Below are 16,415 nucleotides of genomic sequence, written 5' to 3' on the forward strand. Positions count from 1 at the left end.
ATCAGAGGCTCTAGTGAACAGTCTGGTGTTCGCTTAGTCACGCCCCTCCAGGCTCTCCACGGTCCGTGGCACAGTGGTTCCATAAACCACATCCGTGACAAAAGGACAAAACTGCGGGTTTTTTCGGCCCCTAAATGCAGAAAGAAGCAATCAAATGTTATATGTAACCTAAAATGGTGTCAATACAAATGTTGGCTTGCCCCTCAATAATTAAGCCCTCACACAGTTCCATTGACAGAAAAATAAAAACATTGTGGATCTCGGAATATAGAGACACAATCCAAACATTTTTTGGTATTGCCGTACGAGTTTGGTATCAGCAGAGTCGTACTGCCAAGGAGAACCCTGATGTGAGGTCATTTTTACCACACTTGAATTTTTTTTTTTACTGTTTTCCAGTACACTATATGGTAAAATGAATTCAAAAGTACAACTCGTCTTACAAAAAATGAGCCCTCACACGGCTGTGTGAAAAGAATAAATAAGTTATGGCTCTTTTAAGAAGGGGAAAAATGAAAATGGAAATTGGCCATGTCGGGAGTAGGCTATCAAATCTTGATGGATGGGTGGCAGCCCAGACCCCTGTATCCCCGCTTATGAGTGGGGTGGATTTATTATCAATGCAGCTTTGTCACCAAATTAAATTTTATTACAAAATTATATTCCCCCTCTGTTATTCCCTGCTGCAAAAGTAAAGATTTATTCCTTTGAAATCCAATACAATTGTGTAAAGTGCCCCGAAGCATTGTCTTCTGATGGATGTAAGTGCTGTGTTTACAGCCTCACTGCGCATGTCTTTATTAGATCCCTGTCACAACATCCAGAGCAGCACATTGCTGATACACTGCAAACCATAACAAATGCACATCTAAAAAGGAACAATTTTCTGGGGTATTTATTTTTTAATAATAATAATATTTCATTTTTTAGTTATATTTTTTATTATCATTTTTGTTTTCTTTATCTTATTTTTCAACATTTTAGATGTTTTTATTTTAATGTTGCTATGCAATTCAATGCAAAATATCCTTTTTTGGTAATGAAATTTGCATTGCAGAAAACACGCACAGTGTATTGCGGTTTTCATGTTGCGGCTCAGAAAGGGTTAAGGCTGGACCCGCAGAACAACATCATCTCTCCTCATGTATTTACATTTTAATGGGTTTTTTTTATAAAATGGCGGCTGTAGGCTAAGCAGTCTCAGGCATCACCTCGCCAGCGTATACCTGGCATGAACTTACACCGTGGACGTGTTACATAAACCTTTTTTTTTTATAAAGGGGGGAGCCTTGTATTTGGTTGCAGTTTGCAGATTGATTTAGAATGGATGACAGCGAACTGGCACCAGCCCATTACTGACGAAAGCTGCTTATCCCCCCCCTTGGTTGCTATAGAGATGAACAGGAGCAGCGGAGAAGCTGCCAGTGAGAAAATCAGCATCAGGCATCTGTGGGGGTCTGCAGGAGGAAGGAGGCAGGATCAGGGAGACGGCAAACATGGACTTGCATTGTGATTGTGCCGAGTCCCCAGCAGCTGAGCAGCCATCAGGAAAGATTAATAAGACCGCTTTCAAATTATTCGGGAAGAGGAAATCGGGCGGTGGTATGCCAACGATATTTGGTGTCAAAAACAAGGGAGATGGGAAGACCACCAGCAAAATGGGCATGGTACGGAGCAAGACCCTGGATGGATTAGCTGATGCTGTGCTGGAGAACAGCAAGAAAGACGAGCAGTGTCCATCAGAAGCTGCTGCTGCTGATACGACGAGCGCTGACGCCAACAGCCAGGCAGTCACAATAAAGACAGATGTTTCGCCCAGCAGCCCCGTATCAAAATCACACAGTTTCTTTTCTTTGCTGAAAAAGAATGGGAAATTAGAGAACGGGAAAGGCGAGAATGCCGAACAGAGAGCTGGCAGCAGACAAAAGAAAGGACTCAAGGGCTTGTTTAACAGCATACGGTGGAATAGAAAGGACAAAAATAACAAGGACGATAAAGAAGGGGCCATAGAAAATCAACCTGGCCTTATTTTATCCGGTTCTCTGACGGCAAGCTTAGAATGCATCAAAGAGGAAATACAAAAACCTTTGTGTCAACCAGAAGTACCTGCAGAGACTCTCACGGTTGATTTACCAGGTGAGGAACAGAGTGAAGTCACCACCGTACATGAGGACAATCAATTGAAAGCAACCGAAGAATCTCCCTGCACATCACAACAACCAATCCAACCCCAAGATGGGGAGGCTGAGGGTAGCCCGCAAATGGAGCACCATGACCTGCTACCGGAACCGGCTGTGGAGACCCTACAGGAAAAGAAGGATGAAAACATAACAGGTGAACTTCCAATAACCAGTATTTGCTTTATTGAACCTGAGTGTGATAGTGGGCAAGAAATTGCAGTCCCCGACCCTTCTACTGTTGATCCACCCTCTGAACAATCTTTTGATCGTATATGTTTGATGTTGGCTGATGTTACATCACTGAAAAGCTTTGACTCTCTTACAGGATGTGGTGATATTATTGCCGACCAGGACGATGATGGAGGCAGCGGTATCGGCGCAAGGCTTATCCATGGGAATGGCAAGAAAGCCATTGCCAAAAAGACCCCAAATATTATTGCGTATCAGGGAGGTGGAGAGGAGATGGCAAGTCCTGATCAAGTAGATGACAATGACATTAAGGAATTTTTGGGGATGGTACCACCACAAGAGGAGGTGAGCAAAGAGGTGGGAAAAGTGAGTACTAGCAGACAATCATCAAGGGAGGAAAAACATACTGAGAGCCCGAGTGATATAACCGTGGCAAAACCATCGAAGCTGAAGCAACTTGCTACTAATTGTAATGAGAAAGGGGATGTGAAAAGCCAAGGGAAGGGGCAGAGAGACTCTGTTCGGAATAGTGATGAAGGTTACTGGGATTCCCCCACACCAGGGCCAGAAGAAGAGTCTACTAAGAGTGCGGGAAAGAAAGCCCTATCCAGAGACAGCTGCAGTGGAGATGCACTCTATGACCTATATACAGATTCGGAGGAAAACACAGCCAGAACGCATGCGGAAGAGAAAAGACCCTGCCAGGCACACACCAAGCCGCTCTCGCCAGTAACCATCACATGCCCTGTCAAGGCAAATTACACAAAGGACTCAAAAATACCTATCAGCATTAAACACCTGCCAGTTCATTCCCCAAGCCAGCCAATGGATACTGGTAGTAGCACAACACCATCAGCTGCACAACATCATCCAGTAAAAAGTGAACTTCCCAGAACAAAAATTCCAGTCTCAAAAGTACTTGTAAGACGGGTCAGTAATAAGGTCATCACAGGACCTTCATGTAAAACAGCATCGCATGAACCTGTCAGGAAATAATCGGACCTATTGCGGATAACCCAATTTGGTGTGAGCTGCTACCATCTTATGGACAAGCAGGCAACTGAAAGACCATCTAAAAAACTTACGTACAATCCAGGTCAAGTTTTAATCACTATACAAGAAATAACATTTTCTCACTTTTCTTTTCTTTTTACGTTTGTACTTTTGTGGGAAGCTACATGGCATTCATTTCGGATATATTAACTCTGAAGAGTCTGTGAGGCTAAGGATGTTCATCAGAGGCATTTCGAAAAGTAATAGACTTTGGAAGATGATGAAGCACTTATAGCATGTCTTTATTCATTCGGCTTAACCCTCGTGGATTTCATTTCATAGCTGGTTTCTTTTTAACAGTCAGGGATGCAAAGTTCAGCTTCATGGCAAGAGCTGAATCATTTTGCCAAAAATAATGATCATAAATGATGATGGTGTTTTTGTAAGAATGTGTACAATAAGGCCTTTAAGGCCTGGTGGCAGGATGATGCCACTGTCATAGGTACGGTAAGTGGTAACCATTATTGTCCCCTTGGGTGGTAAATTGCTTAAAAAAAACTTTATGAAAACTGAAATCTAGGTAGACTTGGATCTATAGAATAACAAACCAATGATATCTAATATCTAGATTGAATTTCCACCTTATAGCCCACTAAACACATTAGATGACTTTCGGGCGTGCGATGCTTCGGCCAATCGTTCATCAGGTAGCCACCTTGGCAAGATCTCCTATAGACAGGAGCACTCAGCCGATATCTACTGAGTTCTCTATGAGGGAGCCCCCAACAGAAATATCTGCAGACGGTTTATATCCAGGAGACAATACAATCAGCAGTCCGAAATCAGACTTGCCTGATCGATATTTTCCTTGACATAAATTGTCCAGGGCTCCCATACTTATTGAATTGTCAGCCGACCCAAACAAGGGTTTGATCAACATTAGTCTAATGTGTATTTTGGACATTTAAGACAGACAGTTCTTTGTTAAGACTTCACCACCCATTGTATTGTATTGAACGATTGTGTTTGAGTTCACACCAGGTGATTTCGATTTCGGAAGGGATAGCTTTTTCAGGAATCTTTTACCCTGAGTTCACTGAAGGGGCCTGGTAGCAGGGGTGCATTACTTGTTTAATCTTAGTGACCCATTCATTTTTGGCTCTCTTAATTTCTGTTCTAGTATGCGGGGGTGATGAGTACCGTGGGCCCAGCGTAGACAACCCCTTTATGTGTTTCTCATGAAGCTTCTCCAAAGAGATTCTTGGGAATGATGCCAACATTGCTTTATAAAGGGGAAGTCTAGCCTGTGTCTACAAGCTCTCCATAGGTAGCAGCTTCCCGATGAGGAGGAGATTAGAACAGAACACTTCCGTCATGTTTTCTTCAACCAGTGATAAACAATGTTTCTTGAGGGCCCCATATATTAAGGAGCTTCATAGATAAACTTTTCAGTGATCAGCTCAGGCAGTTCAAGACTGAAGGTGACCATACACATATAAGCAAAGTCAGTCAAACACGCTGATTTTATTGGGACCAGATGACTGTCTTATGTGTATGGAGTACAGATGAGTGAAAAGATTCAAATTACCCTGGTCCACGTTCCAGTTCAGCTCTCTGTGGCACCCGGAACAGTGTTCACTTTTGCATTGGCAGCCCTCTATTGGGCACCTTTTCCCTTTCCTAGGCTTCCTTGAAGTAATGATATCAGGTAAAGCTTAGTCAATAGGCCATGCCTCAAAATCAGGAGGTTCTTGGGGCCTAGTAAGATGTAGAAGCATCCAGGAGGCCAGTGGAGGAGTGAACACTGCTCTAGTTCGGCTGCCACAGTGAACCAAACTGGAACGGAAAAGGGTAGTTCAACCTTTTTGCTTATCACTAATATTGAGGCTTACTGACTCTTCCCGACAGATTATATTGGGGAAAGAAGGATTGGGCATGTTGAATTTCAATGCCTGATACTTTTGTTACCCTGGGAGTTAAAGAGGACCTTTTACTTGATTTTTGGTGGAGTACCTCGTTCAATTGCTGCTACTCCAATGATTTTGGAAAAGTTTTTATTTTTCTGCTGTGCTCCTCCCTTCCAAAGTTATTCCCACCAGAAGTAAAGATGCAAATTTCCCCTTAAACCATCTGGGCGTATACCAAGTATCTTCTCTCTAGGTGCAGCCGAGTTTTGATTGGCTACTGTGAGAGGAGGCAAAAGAAAATGCCTATATAATGTTTCCGTGATATACGCCCACTTGGTTGAAGAGAAAATTTACATTTTGATTTCCGAGGAGCATAACTTTGAAACAGAGGGGTACAGAAGAAAAAGGAAAGCTGTTCCAGAATCAGTGGAGTGCCATTGGAATTGGATGAGTTACTAAAAAAAATCCAGTGAAAGGTCCTCTTTAAATCCACCCCAGATTTCTCTGGCAGAGGCTTACTCCCCATTGAAAACACATGCATACTCAACTGAAATGATTGTGTATGGGGGTAGTGGGTTCAGAAGGAATATCTGTCGGCCAAAACATTTAGCTGATGGCTATTAAAGGTGTTAGTGCACCTTAAGGTCTCATTTAACTGCCTGTATTCCGGATAGAGCACCTGGCTTGATCTATTGAACCAAAGTTGCAGCACCGTTGGGATGTCTGGTACTGCAAGTTTAGTTCAGTGGAATCCGGAGGCGTCTTGGTTGTTATATCGGGATACAGACAATTAAACAAGGGTCAGGTATACCTCTGATGTAAATGCTGAAAGAAGTTGTCCTCTTTTACATTGATGGCCTATTCTTAGGATAGCCATCAATGTCTAATTGGCCTGGGTCCGACACCTGGCACCCCTGCCGATCAGCTGTTATCGGTGTCTGTGGCCGGTGGCCGGAAGTACTTACTTGCCGAGCTGCTCCGTCTATTTGTAGTGGCCACCGTAGAGTACAACACATCCACCACCTATTGATTTGATTTGCAGTACCAAGCTCCGGCCACTACAAGTAGACAGGGCAGCTCGGCAAGTAAGTACTTAAGCCTGGTGGCCACCGCTGCCGACACCCATAACAGCTAATTGTCGGGGGTGCCGGGTGTCAGACCGCCCCGCCAATCAGACATTGATGACTAGTGATGCGCGAGTGTACTCGTTGCTTGGGTTTTCCTGAGCACGCTCTGGTGATCTCCGAGTATTTGTTAGTGTTCGGAGATTTCGTTTCCATCGCCTCAGCTGAATGATTTACAGCTACTAGCCAACTTGAATACATGTGGGAATTTCCTAGCAACCAGGCAACCCCCACATGTACTCAGGCTGGCTAGTAGCTGTAAATCATTCAGCTGCGGCGATGAAAACGAAATCTCCGAACACTAACAAATACTCGGAGACCACCCGAGCATGCTCAGGAAAACCCGAGCAACGAGTATACTCGCTCATCACTATTGATGTCCTATCCTAAGGATAGACCATCAATATAAAAGTAATGGACAACCTCTTTAATAGTATTGTTCAGGATATGAAAATATTTCCTGCTTTCTTCCAGAAATAGCGCCACTCCTATCCATAGGTCGTTTCTGGTATTACATCTTAACTCCAATTAAGTGAATGTGGCTGAGTTTTAGTACCAAACCCAGCCTGAGGATAGGTGTGGTGTTTTGTAATGTATTGTGAATTCTAGACCGCCCTTCATGTTAGTCTACGCCAGGTCCGATGTCCATAGACAAGCATAGCCATTCACTGTAGATAGGCAGCACTGAGTATAAAGAGTTATATTGGATGCTCATTCCTTGTGTGGGGGAGACGCAGGCCAGCACTGTACAAAATATAAAACAGATTATTGTTTTTTATGCACTGTGTGAAATATAGAGCAGCAAATCCTTTCTACCTGTACAGCACTTGTATGGACCAAATTCCTTCTTTTCCTGTGTATGCTGTATATAGGTGTATATCTACGGGTGTGAGCACGTTACTGTGTACATATGCACAAAGGTGACTTTCCTTGGAGGCATCGCAAATCATACTTCCAAAAAAAAAAAAAAGGGTCCGGAAATATACACACAATTTAATATATGTTACTATTTTTATATTTTATATTCGTGTCTAATTGCCAAGTAGTGGACTAATGTCATTGCATATCAATAACTGATGGCTGTCATGGACTGAGGCTGTTGTAACATAGAATGGACTCTCCTGTACAGGCACCGCATATAGTAGACAGGTGTTTCATTAAAGATTACTTTTTGTTAAAAACAGCATGATCTCTGTAATCACTGATTAAACTGGTTCTCTGACTGCATTAACAAAAAGCAAACCATAAGGACACAGGGGGGTTAATTCACTGGAGAGAGTCCTGCCCAGAATGCATTGCACCATGTCAGCCCCCTGCCTAACAAAAGAAGCTGGATTTGTAAATCTCACTTATCGCCCCCTAGAGGCTATAAATGGAATTACCGGTGATAATGAGCGCACAATCCATCCATCATAGGCACTTCTGTATTTTTACAGACATTTGAACTCTACTATTTTTATCACATCCTATAACACCATAGATTTTACTAGATTTTAGAATGGGACAATTCTTTGTTGTTTGCAGAACCGGACACATTGGGAATGTTGTTTTTTTTGTCACTGTAATCCAAGCCCATTAAATGCGTTTCTGTCTGTCTTATGTAGTAAAAAAGGTCCTAATAAGGAGGTTTTTTTTATTTGCATCTTATCCCTTATTTCATTTGCGCTCTTATTTAACTTTACTCGGTTTCTTGTTTTTATTTTTTCCATCAGCATTACAGTCATTTTAATTAGGTTTTGATTAACCCAATGTGTTGGCACAGTCTTAGGACTCATTCACACGTGCGATAGATGGATAGATTATTCAGACTCTGACTAAAGTTTGATCAGAGTGCGGTATGACTGTTATCTGATTTTCTCATACGTGGAGAAATTAAGATAAAACATGTCTCCAACTTCTCCATTCTGACAGTCTGTGAAAATCCGACTGCGCTCAGATGTCATCAAAGTGCGTTCTTTTTTTATGAACCCATTGACTTGCAATGGCAATTTTGATTGGACCCACGGAACAAAATTGGACATGTCGATATTTTCCAGTCCGAGCAAAGAAAATCGGAAATGTGCACAACCCCAAAGAATATCATAGGTACGAGTAATATCCATGAAAACTATGGATAGCACTGGTACACGAGAACAGGACGTATGGATGAGGGCTTACTGGAATACCGTAATGAAATACAAGATCTATTTTCTTTCATTTTTGCACAGTTGAATTTGTGAGATCAAAAGAGACACAAAAAATAACCATCTTTGATTTTGCGTCAATTCATCACCCATTTTAATGAATTTGGTAAAAAAAAATCTATATTTGTTGCCTACACATTGATATATAATAAATGAAGTAGAGGTCAGTATGCTATTTGCCTTTTCTTTGTGTTCAGACCTAGTTAAGATAGTTGAGGAAATATCTATGCAGCTCATTGGAAGATCACAGACAGTACATAATAAAATTGCAGGCTCTGATACACCTATCAAACATCTCGCAATCTCAGCTCTGCTACATCTCGTAAATTCAGCACTGCTACATCTCACAATCTCAGCTCTGCTACATCTTGGAAACTCAGCTCTGCTACATCTTGCAATCTCAGCTCTACTACATCTTGCAATCTCAGCTTTGCTATGTCTCGCAAACTCAGCCCTGCTACATCTCAGAAACTCAGCTCTGCTACATCTTGGAAACTCAGCACTGCTACATCTTGCAAACTCAGCTTTGCTACATCTTGCAATCTCAGCTCTGCTACATCTTGCAATCTCAGCTCTGCTACATCTTGCAAGCTCAGCTCTGCTACATCTTGCAATCTCAGCTCTGCTACATATTGCAATCTCAGCTCTGCTACATCTTGCAATCTCAGCACTGCTACATCTTGCAATCTCAGCACTGCTACATCTTGCAATCTCAGCTCTGCTACATCTTGCAATCTCAGCTGTGCTACATCTTGCAATCTCAGCTCTGCTACATCATGCAAACTCAGCTCTGCTACATCTTGCAATCTCAGCTCTGCTACATCTTGCAATCTCAGCTCTGCTACATCTTGCAATCTCAGCTCTGCTACATCTTGCAATCTCAGCTCTGCTACATATTGCAATCTCAGCTCTGCTACATCTTGCAATCTCAGCACTGCTACATCTTGCAATCTCAGCTCTGCTACATCTTGCAATCTCAGCTCTGCTACATATTGCAATCTCAGCTCTGCTACATATTGCAATCTCAGCTCTGCTACATCTTGCAATCTCAGCTCTGCTACATATTGCAATCTCAGCTCTGCTACATCTTGCAATATCAGCACTGCTACATCTTGCAAACTCAGCCCTGCTACATCTTGCAATCTCAGCTCTGCTACATCTTGCAATCTCAGCTGTGCTACATCTTGCAATCTCAGCTCTGCTACATCATGCAAACTCAGCTCTGCTACATCTTGCAATCTCAGCTCTGCTACATCTTGCAATCTCAGCTCTGCTACATCTTGCAATCTCAGCTCTGCTACATCTTGCAATCTCAGCTCTGCTACATCTTGCAATCTCAGCTCTGCTACATCTTGCAATCTCAGCTCTGCTACATCTTGCAATCTCAGCTCTGCTACATATTGCAATCTCAGCTCTGCTACATATTGCAATCTCAGCTCTGCTACATCTTGCAATCTCAGCTCTGCTACATCTTGCAATCTCAGCTCTGCTACATATTGCAATCTCAGCTCTGCTACATCTTGCAATATCAGCACTGCTACATCTTGCAATCTCAGCTCTGCTACATCTTGCAATCTCAGCTGTGCTACATCTTGCAATCTCAGCTCTGCTACATCATGCAAACTCAGCTCTGCTACATCTTGCAATCTCAGCTCTGCTACATCTTGCAATCTCAGCTCTGCTACATCTTGCAATCTCAGCTCTGCTACATCTTGCAATCTCAGCTCTGCTACATATTGCAATCTCAGCTCTGCTACATCTTGCAATCTCAGCTCTGCTACATCTTGCAATCTCAGCTCTGCTACATCTTGCAATCTCAGCTCTGCTACATATTGCAATCTCAGCTCTGCTACATATTGCAATCTCAGCTCTGCTACATCTTGCAATCTCAGCTCTGCTACATATTGCAATCTCAGCTCTGCTACATCTTGCAATATCAGCACTGCTACATCTTGCAAACTCAGCCCTGCTACATCTTGCAATCTCAGCTCTGCTACATCTTGCAATCTCAGCTGTGCTACATCTTGCAATCTCAGCTCTGCTACATCATGCAAACTCAGCTCTGCTACATCTTGCAATCTCAGCTCTGCTACATCTTGCAATCTCAGCTCTGCTACATCTTGCAATCTCAGCTCTGCTACATCTTGCAATCTCAGCTCTGCTACATATTGCAATCTCAGCTCTGCTACATCTTGCAATCTCAGCTCTGCTACATCTTGCAATCTCAGCTCTGCTACATCTTGCAATCTCAGCTCTGCTACATCTTGCAATCTCAGCTCTGCTACATATTGCAATCTCAGCTCTGCTACATCTTGCAATCTCAGCTCTGCTACATCTTGCAATCTCAGCTCTGCTACATATTGCAATCTCAGCTCTGCTACATCTTGCAATATCAGCACTGCTACATCTTGCAATCTCAGCTCTGCTACATCTTGCAATCTCAGCTGTGCTACATCTTGCAATCTCAGCTCTGCTACATCATGCAAACTCAGCTCTGCTACATCTTGCAATCTCAGCTCTGCTACATCTTGCAATCTCAGCTCTGCTACATCTTGCAATCTCAGCTCTGCTACATCTTGCAATCTCAGCTCTGCTACATATTGCAATCTCAGCTCTGCTACATCTTGCAATCTCAGCACTGCTACATCTTGCAATCTCAGCTCTGCTACATCTTGCAATCTCAGCTCTGCTACATCTTGCAATCTCAGCTCTGCTACATATTGCAATCTCAGCTCTGCTACATATTGCAATCTCAGCTCTGCTACATCTTGCAATCTCAGCTCTGCTACATATTGCAATCTCAGCTCTGCTACATCTTGCAATATCAGCACTGCTACATCTTGCAAACTCAGCCCTGCTACATCTTGCAATCTCAGCTCTGCTACATCTTGCAATCTCAGCTGTGCTACATCTTGCAATCTCAGCTCTGCTACATCATGCAAACTCAGCTCTGCTACATCTTGCAATCTCAGCTCTGCTACATCTTGCAATCTCAGCTCTGCTACATCTTGCAATCTCAGCTCTGCTACATCTTGCAATCTCAGCTCTGCTACATCTTGCAATCTCAGCTCTGCTACATCTTGCAATCTCAGCTCTGCTACATCTTGCAATCTCAGCTCTGCTACATCTTGCAATCTCAGCTCTGCTACATATTGCAATCTCAGCTCTGCTACATATTGCAATCTCAGCTCTGCTACATCTTGCAATATCAGCACTGCTACATCTTGCAATCTCAGCTCTGCTACATCTTGCAATCTCAGCTGTGCTACATCTTGCAATCTCAGCTCTGCTACATCATGCAAACTCAGCTCTGCTACATCTTGCAATCTCAGCTCTGCTACATCTTGCAATCTCAGCTCTGCTACATCTTGCAATCTCAGCTCTGCTACATCTTGCAATCTCAGCTCTGCTACATATTGCAATCTCAGCTCTGCTACATCTTGCAAACTCAGCTCTGCTACATCTTGCAAACTCAGCCCTGCTACAGCTGTACACATTTTTCCAACTTCATTAGTAATAGGAATCTCCCTATTTTTTTTCATCTCTCACACCAGTTGCAGTACAAATTCCTCCCTGCTGCACTGACAAATGCAGCTCTGCTATACTGACACATACAGCTCTGCTATATCTGATACATCTCTACATGTGCTTAGTTAATATAATTTTTTTACATTTTTGCTATATCTGAACCCAATGGCCCATGCTCTGGGTATGTCCGGCTTTGCTATGTGTGGCACCGGGCGGGAGATATTATGCACACACTACGGTACAGTCCCTTTCATTGTTCTCCCCCGGATCAAGCATTTAGTGATTGGAAACATCATCTCTGTTGTTTTAATCCTCAGTTTGTCCATGGATTAACATGGTTATCCGCACATTAACAGACTTATCAGCATTTAATGAAAGATCAGTCTGTGCTCGGTTTACAATGACATAAAAAATCATTCTCAATGTGTTGAGTCTCTGGTTCGGCAAATAACAATATTGGGGTCAAATACGTCAGTGCATGATTGGATTTGTCACCTCCTGCTATACACAGGACGGAAGGAGACCGGCCTATATCATCAATATCATGATGCAGATTTATCAAAACTGTCTAAAAGAAGAATTGACTTTGTTGTTTATAGCAACCAATCACAGCACGGCTCTCATTTTATCAGACCAGTGTGAGAAATGAAAGCTTAGCTCTGATTGGTTGCTATGGACAAACACTAGTGAGTCAAAGGTCTCCATTTATCAAAGGCCTTTGCACACGTTGAGTATTTGATGAGTTTTTTACCTCAGTATTTGTAAGCCAAAATCAGGAGTGGAAAAGAAGAAAAGTAGAATAGAAACACCCACTCCTGGTTTTGGCTGACAATTACTGAGGTAAAAAAACTCACCAAATACTGTGTGCATGTGGCCTAACAGTAAGGCCATAGTAACCAGAGTTCAGCTTTCTCTTCTAAACTGCCCTGGAAAAAAATAAAAGCTCATCTCTGATTGGTTACTGTGGTAAACATGCCTGGACTTTTCAATTTACACAAAACCATGCATATAAGTTCAAGTCCTGCCCCTCTTCCATCAAGGGTGGCAGCCCACCATCCTTGTCTAAAAACACGCCTAAACTGCACATGGCCGAGTATAATATCACATGGTGCCACCCAACTTGGTTTGGGGTTTCCATAAATCTTTCCCCTTTTTGAGTTTCGGGACTTTTGCAGCTTTGAATATGAAGGGAAAATACAGAATCTACAGATGAGCGAATGTGCTGAAATTCTAATTTAAAAGATGGGGATTGAATATTGAATGTTCCTTATTATGCGTTGAGGTGTCTCCAAACCACACACCATAATAAACAGGGTAAAAAACAAACCATAAAACAACTATACTCCCCTCTCCCCGGTCCTCCCCTATCTCGTAACGCTGCCCTGCTCTGGTCCAGTCTTCAGTCTGACCATCATGTCGCTGCTTGAAGCCCAGACTGAAGGCACCAAAGATGCCGATAGGCAGAGACAGGCTGAACACTGGACTGGAGTGGGGCTGTGCGACTGGACAAGTGAAGACCACTTAGAAGTGAGTAACATGGCGGCGGCTAGGGTTGAGCGACTTTCATTTTTTTAAGATCGAGTAGGGTTTTGGGAAACCCGATTTTGTCCAGAGTCGAGTCGAGTGCAGTCGGCCGATTATCGCTAAAAATCGGGGATCGACCGAAACACGAAACCCAATGCAAGTCAATGGGGAAGCATAGTCGGCAGTGAGTGGAGGCCAGGAAAACACCTACAGTGCCCATTTTAATGCCAAAAACATCCATTCTTGTTTCTGAAGCTTGCCAATCTTAATTAACTGTATAATAATAGTTGGGCATAGGGAATTGGGGGAAAGTTGTGGGGGGAGTAGGGCTGGCTCAAGTTTTTCGTGGGCCCAGGAAATGCGGACTACGTCACGGCGGTGTTGCAGGGAAAGGTAAGTATTTAAAAGTTGCAAGTGCTGTGATCCTGAGCAAGCAGGGGGGGCCCACTCGTTCGCATTGCCACTGGCACAGGGCCCCTCAAAGTACGGCGGTGTGTTTGCATGGCGGGGGCGCCTCCCACCAGCAGCGACACTTTTGCGTACTCTGAGGGGCCCTGTGCCAGTGACGTCGCCAACGAGTATGCCCCCCCACCTGATGAAGGAACCTGCACTTTCATCTGCACCTTCCTCTTTGTCCCTGTGTAAGGTGGTATAACATGCGGGAAGGGGAACCTTACTTTCAGCAGGGACAGATTCTGGCTGTGTAGAGTACAAGGGGAATGTAGTGGTCTAGGTCAATGTACCAGCAGACTCATTTAGCAGTGGCTGGGCAATGGGCAGGATGAGGAGGAAACAGATATAGGGCCAAAGAATAAAGTAGGCTACATGCAGTTCAAAATTGGTAACAGGACTAAACAGGCGGCATTGCTTTGTTCAGTGGAGTAGCAAACCCAAGAGCAGCAGACACTGTTTCAAGGGCCTAACCACACTAGTAGGCCAAATGCAGTTTAATATCTGATAGTATAGGGCGAAAGCCAGAATGTGGAAGCTCAGCTTTGTTCAGTTGAGGACAACACCAGGGAGGGGCAGACACCTTTAGTAGGCCGGAAAAGCCTATTGCATTTTTTAAAATGGTAATTTGGAGCAGAAGGTTGAAGCTCAGCTTTATTTAGTTGAGGGCAACACCAGGGAGGGGCAGAAGCCGTTAGTAGGCCCTAACCACCATTTTTTTTTTTTTTAAAACCACTTAATGAGAGCCGGAAGGTTGAAGCTCAGCTTTATTTAGTTGAGGACAACACCAGGGAGGGGCAGAAGCCGTTAGTAGGCCCTAACCACCATTTTTTTTTTAAAACCACTTAATGAGAGCCGGAAGGTTGAAGCTCAGCTTTATTTAGTTGAGGACAACACCAGGGAGGGGCAGAAGCCGTTAGTAGGCCCTAACCACCATTTTTTTTTTTTAAACCACATAATGAGAGCCGGAAGGTTGAAGCTCAGCTTTATTTAGTTGAGGACAACACCAGGGAGGGGCAGAAGCCGTTAGTAGGCCCTAACCACCATTTTTTTTTTTTTTAAAACCACTTAATGAGAGCCGGAAGGTTGAAGCTCAGCTTTATTTAGTTGAGGACAACACCAGGGAGGGGCAGAAGCCGTTAGTAGGCCCTAACCACCATTTTTTTTTTTTTTAAAACCACTTAATGAGAGCCGGAAGGTTGAAGCTCAGCTTTATTTAGTTGAGGACAACACCAGGGAGGGGCAGAAGCCGTTAGTAGGCCCTAACCACCATTTTTTTTTTAAAACCACTTAATGAGAGCCGGAAGGTTGAAGCTCAGCTTTATTTAGTTGAGGACAACACCAGGGAGGGGCAGAAGCCGTTAGTAGGCCCTAACCACCATTTTTTTTTTTTAAACCACATAATGAGAGCCGGAAGGTTGAAGCTCAGCTTTATTTAGTTGAGGACAACACCAGGGAGGGGCAGAAGCCGTTAGTAGGCCCTAACCACCATTTTTTTTTTTTTTAAAACCACTTAATGAGAGCCGGAAGGTTGAAGCTCAGCTTTATTTAGTTGAGGACAACACCAGGGAGGGGCAGAAGCCGTTAGTAGGCCCTAACCACCATTTTTTTTTTTTTTAAAACCACTTAATGAGAGCCGGAAGGTTGAAGCTCAGCTTTATTTAGTTGAGGACAACACCAGGGAGGGGCAGAAGCCGTTAGTAGGCCCTAACCACCATTTTTTTTTTAAAACCACTTAATGAGAGCCGGAAGGTTGAAGCTCAGCTTTATTTAGTTGAGGACAACACCAGGGAGGGGCAGAAGCCGTTAGTAGGCCCTAACCACCATTTTTTTTTTTTAAACCACATAATGAGAGCCGGAAGGTTGAAGCTCAGCTTTATTTAGTTGAGGACAACACCAGGGAGGGGCAGAAGCCGTTAGTAGGCCCTAACCACCATTTTTTTTTTTTTTAAAACCACTTAATGAGAGCCGGAAGGTTGAAGCTCAGCTTTATTTAGTTGAGGACAACACCAGGGAGGGGCAGAAGCCGTTAGTAGGCCCTAACCACCATTTTTTTTTAAAAACCACTTAATGAGAGCCGGAAGGTTGAAGCTCAGCTTTATTTAGTTGAGGACAACACCAGGGAGGGGCAGAAGCCGTTAGTAGGCCCTAACCAAAGTTGAAGGCCAAATGCAGTTTAATTTCTGATACTATAGGCCGAAAGCCAGAAGGTGGAAGTTCCGATTTAGACAGTGGAGGACAATTTGAATTAGGGACTGCAGACAGACTTAGTAGGCTGTCCCCTGTGGACCATGCATCCACCACATTAACCCATTGCGCCGTAATGGACACGTAATC

General features: G+C 43.5%; 1 protein-coding gene across 1 annotated transcript; it reads left to right on the forward strand.

Moving 5' to 3' along the window:
* The first annotated feature begins 1,384 nt into the window (after positions 1–1,384).
* AMER2 (APC membrane recruitment protein 2) lies at positions 1,385–7,576 on the forward strand. The gene is made up of 2 exons (XM_077298320.1): positions 1,385–2,334; positions 2,506–7,576. Exons 1-2 carry the CDS (start codon positions 1,497–1,499, stop codon positions 3,363–3,365), a joined length of 1,698 nt encoding a protein of 565 aa, XP_077154435.1. The 5' UTR covers positions 1,385–1,496; the 3' UTR covers positions 3,366–7,576.
* Positions 7,577–16,415: the final 8,839 nt, after the last annotated feature.

This window comes from Ranitomeya variabilis, chromosome 3 (genome assembly GCF_051348905.1).
Source record: "Ranitomeya variabilis isolate aRanVar5 chromosome 3, aRanVar5.hap1, whole genome shotgun sequence".
NCBI lineage: Eukaryota > Metazoa > Chordata > Amphibia > Anura > Dendrobatidae > Ranitomeya > Ranitomeya variabilis.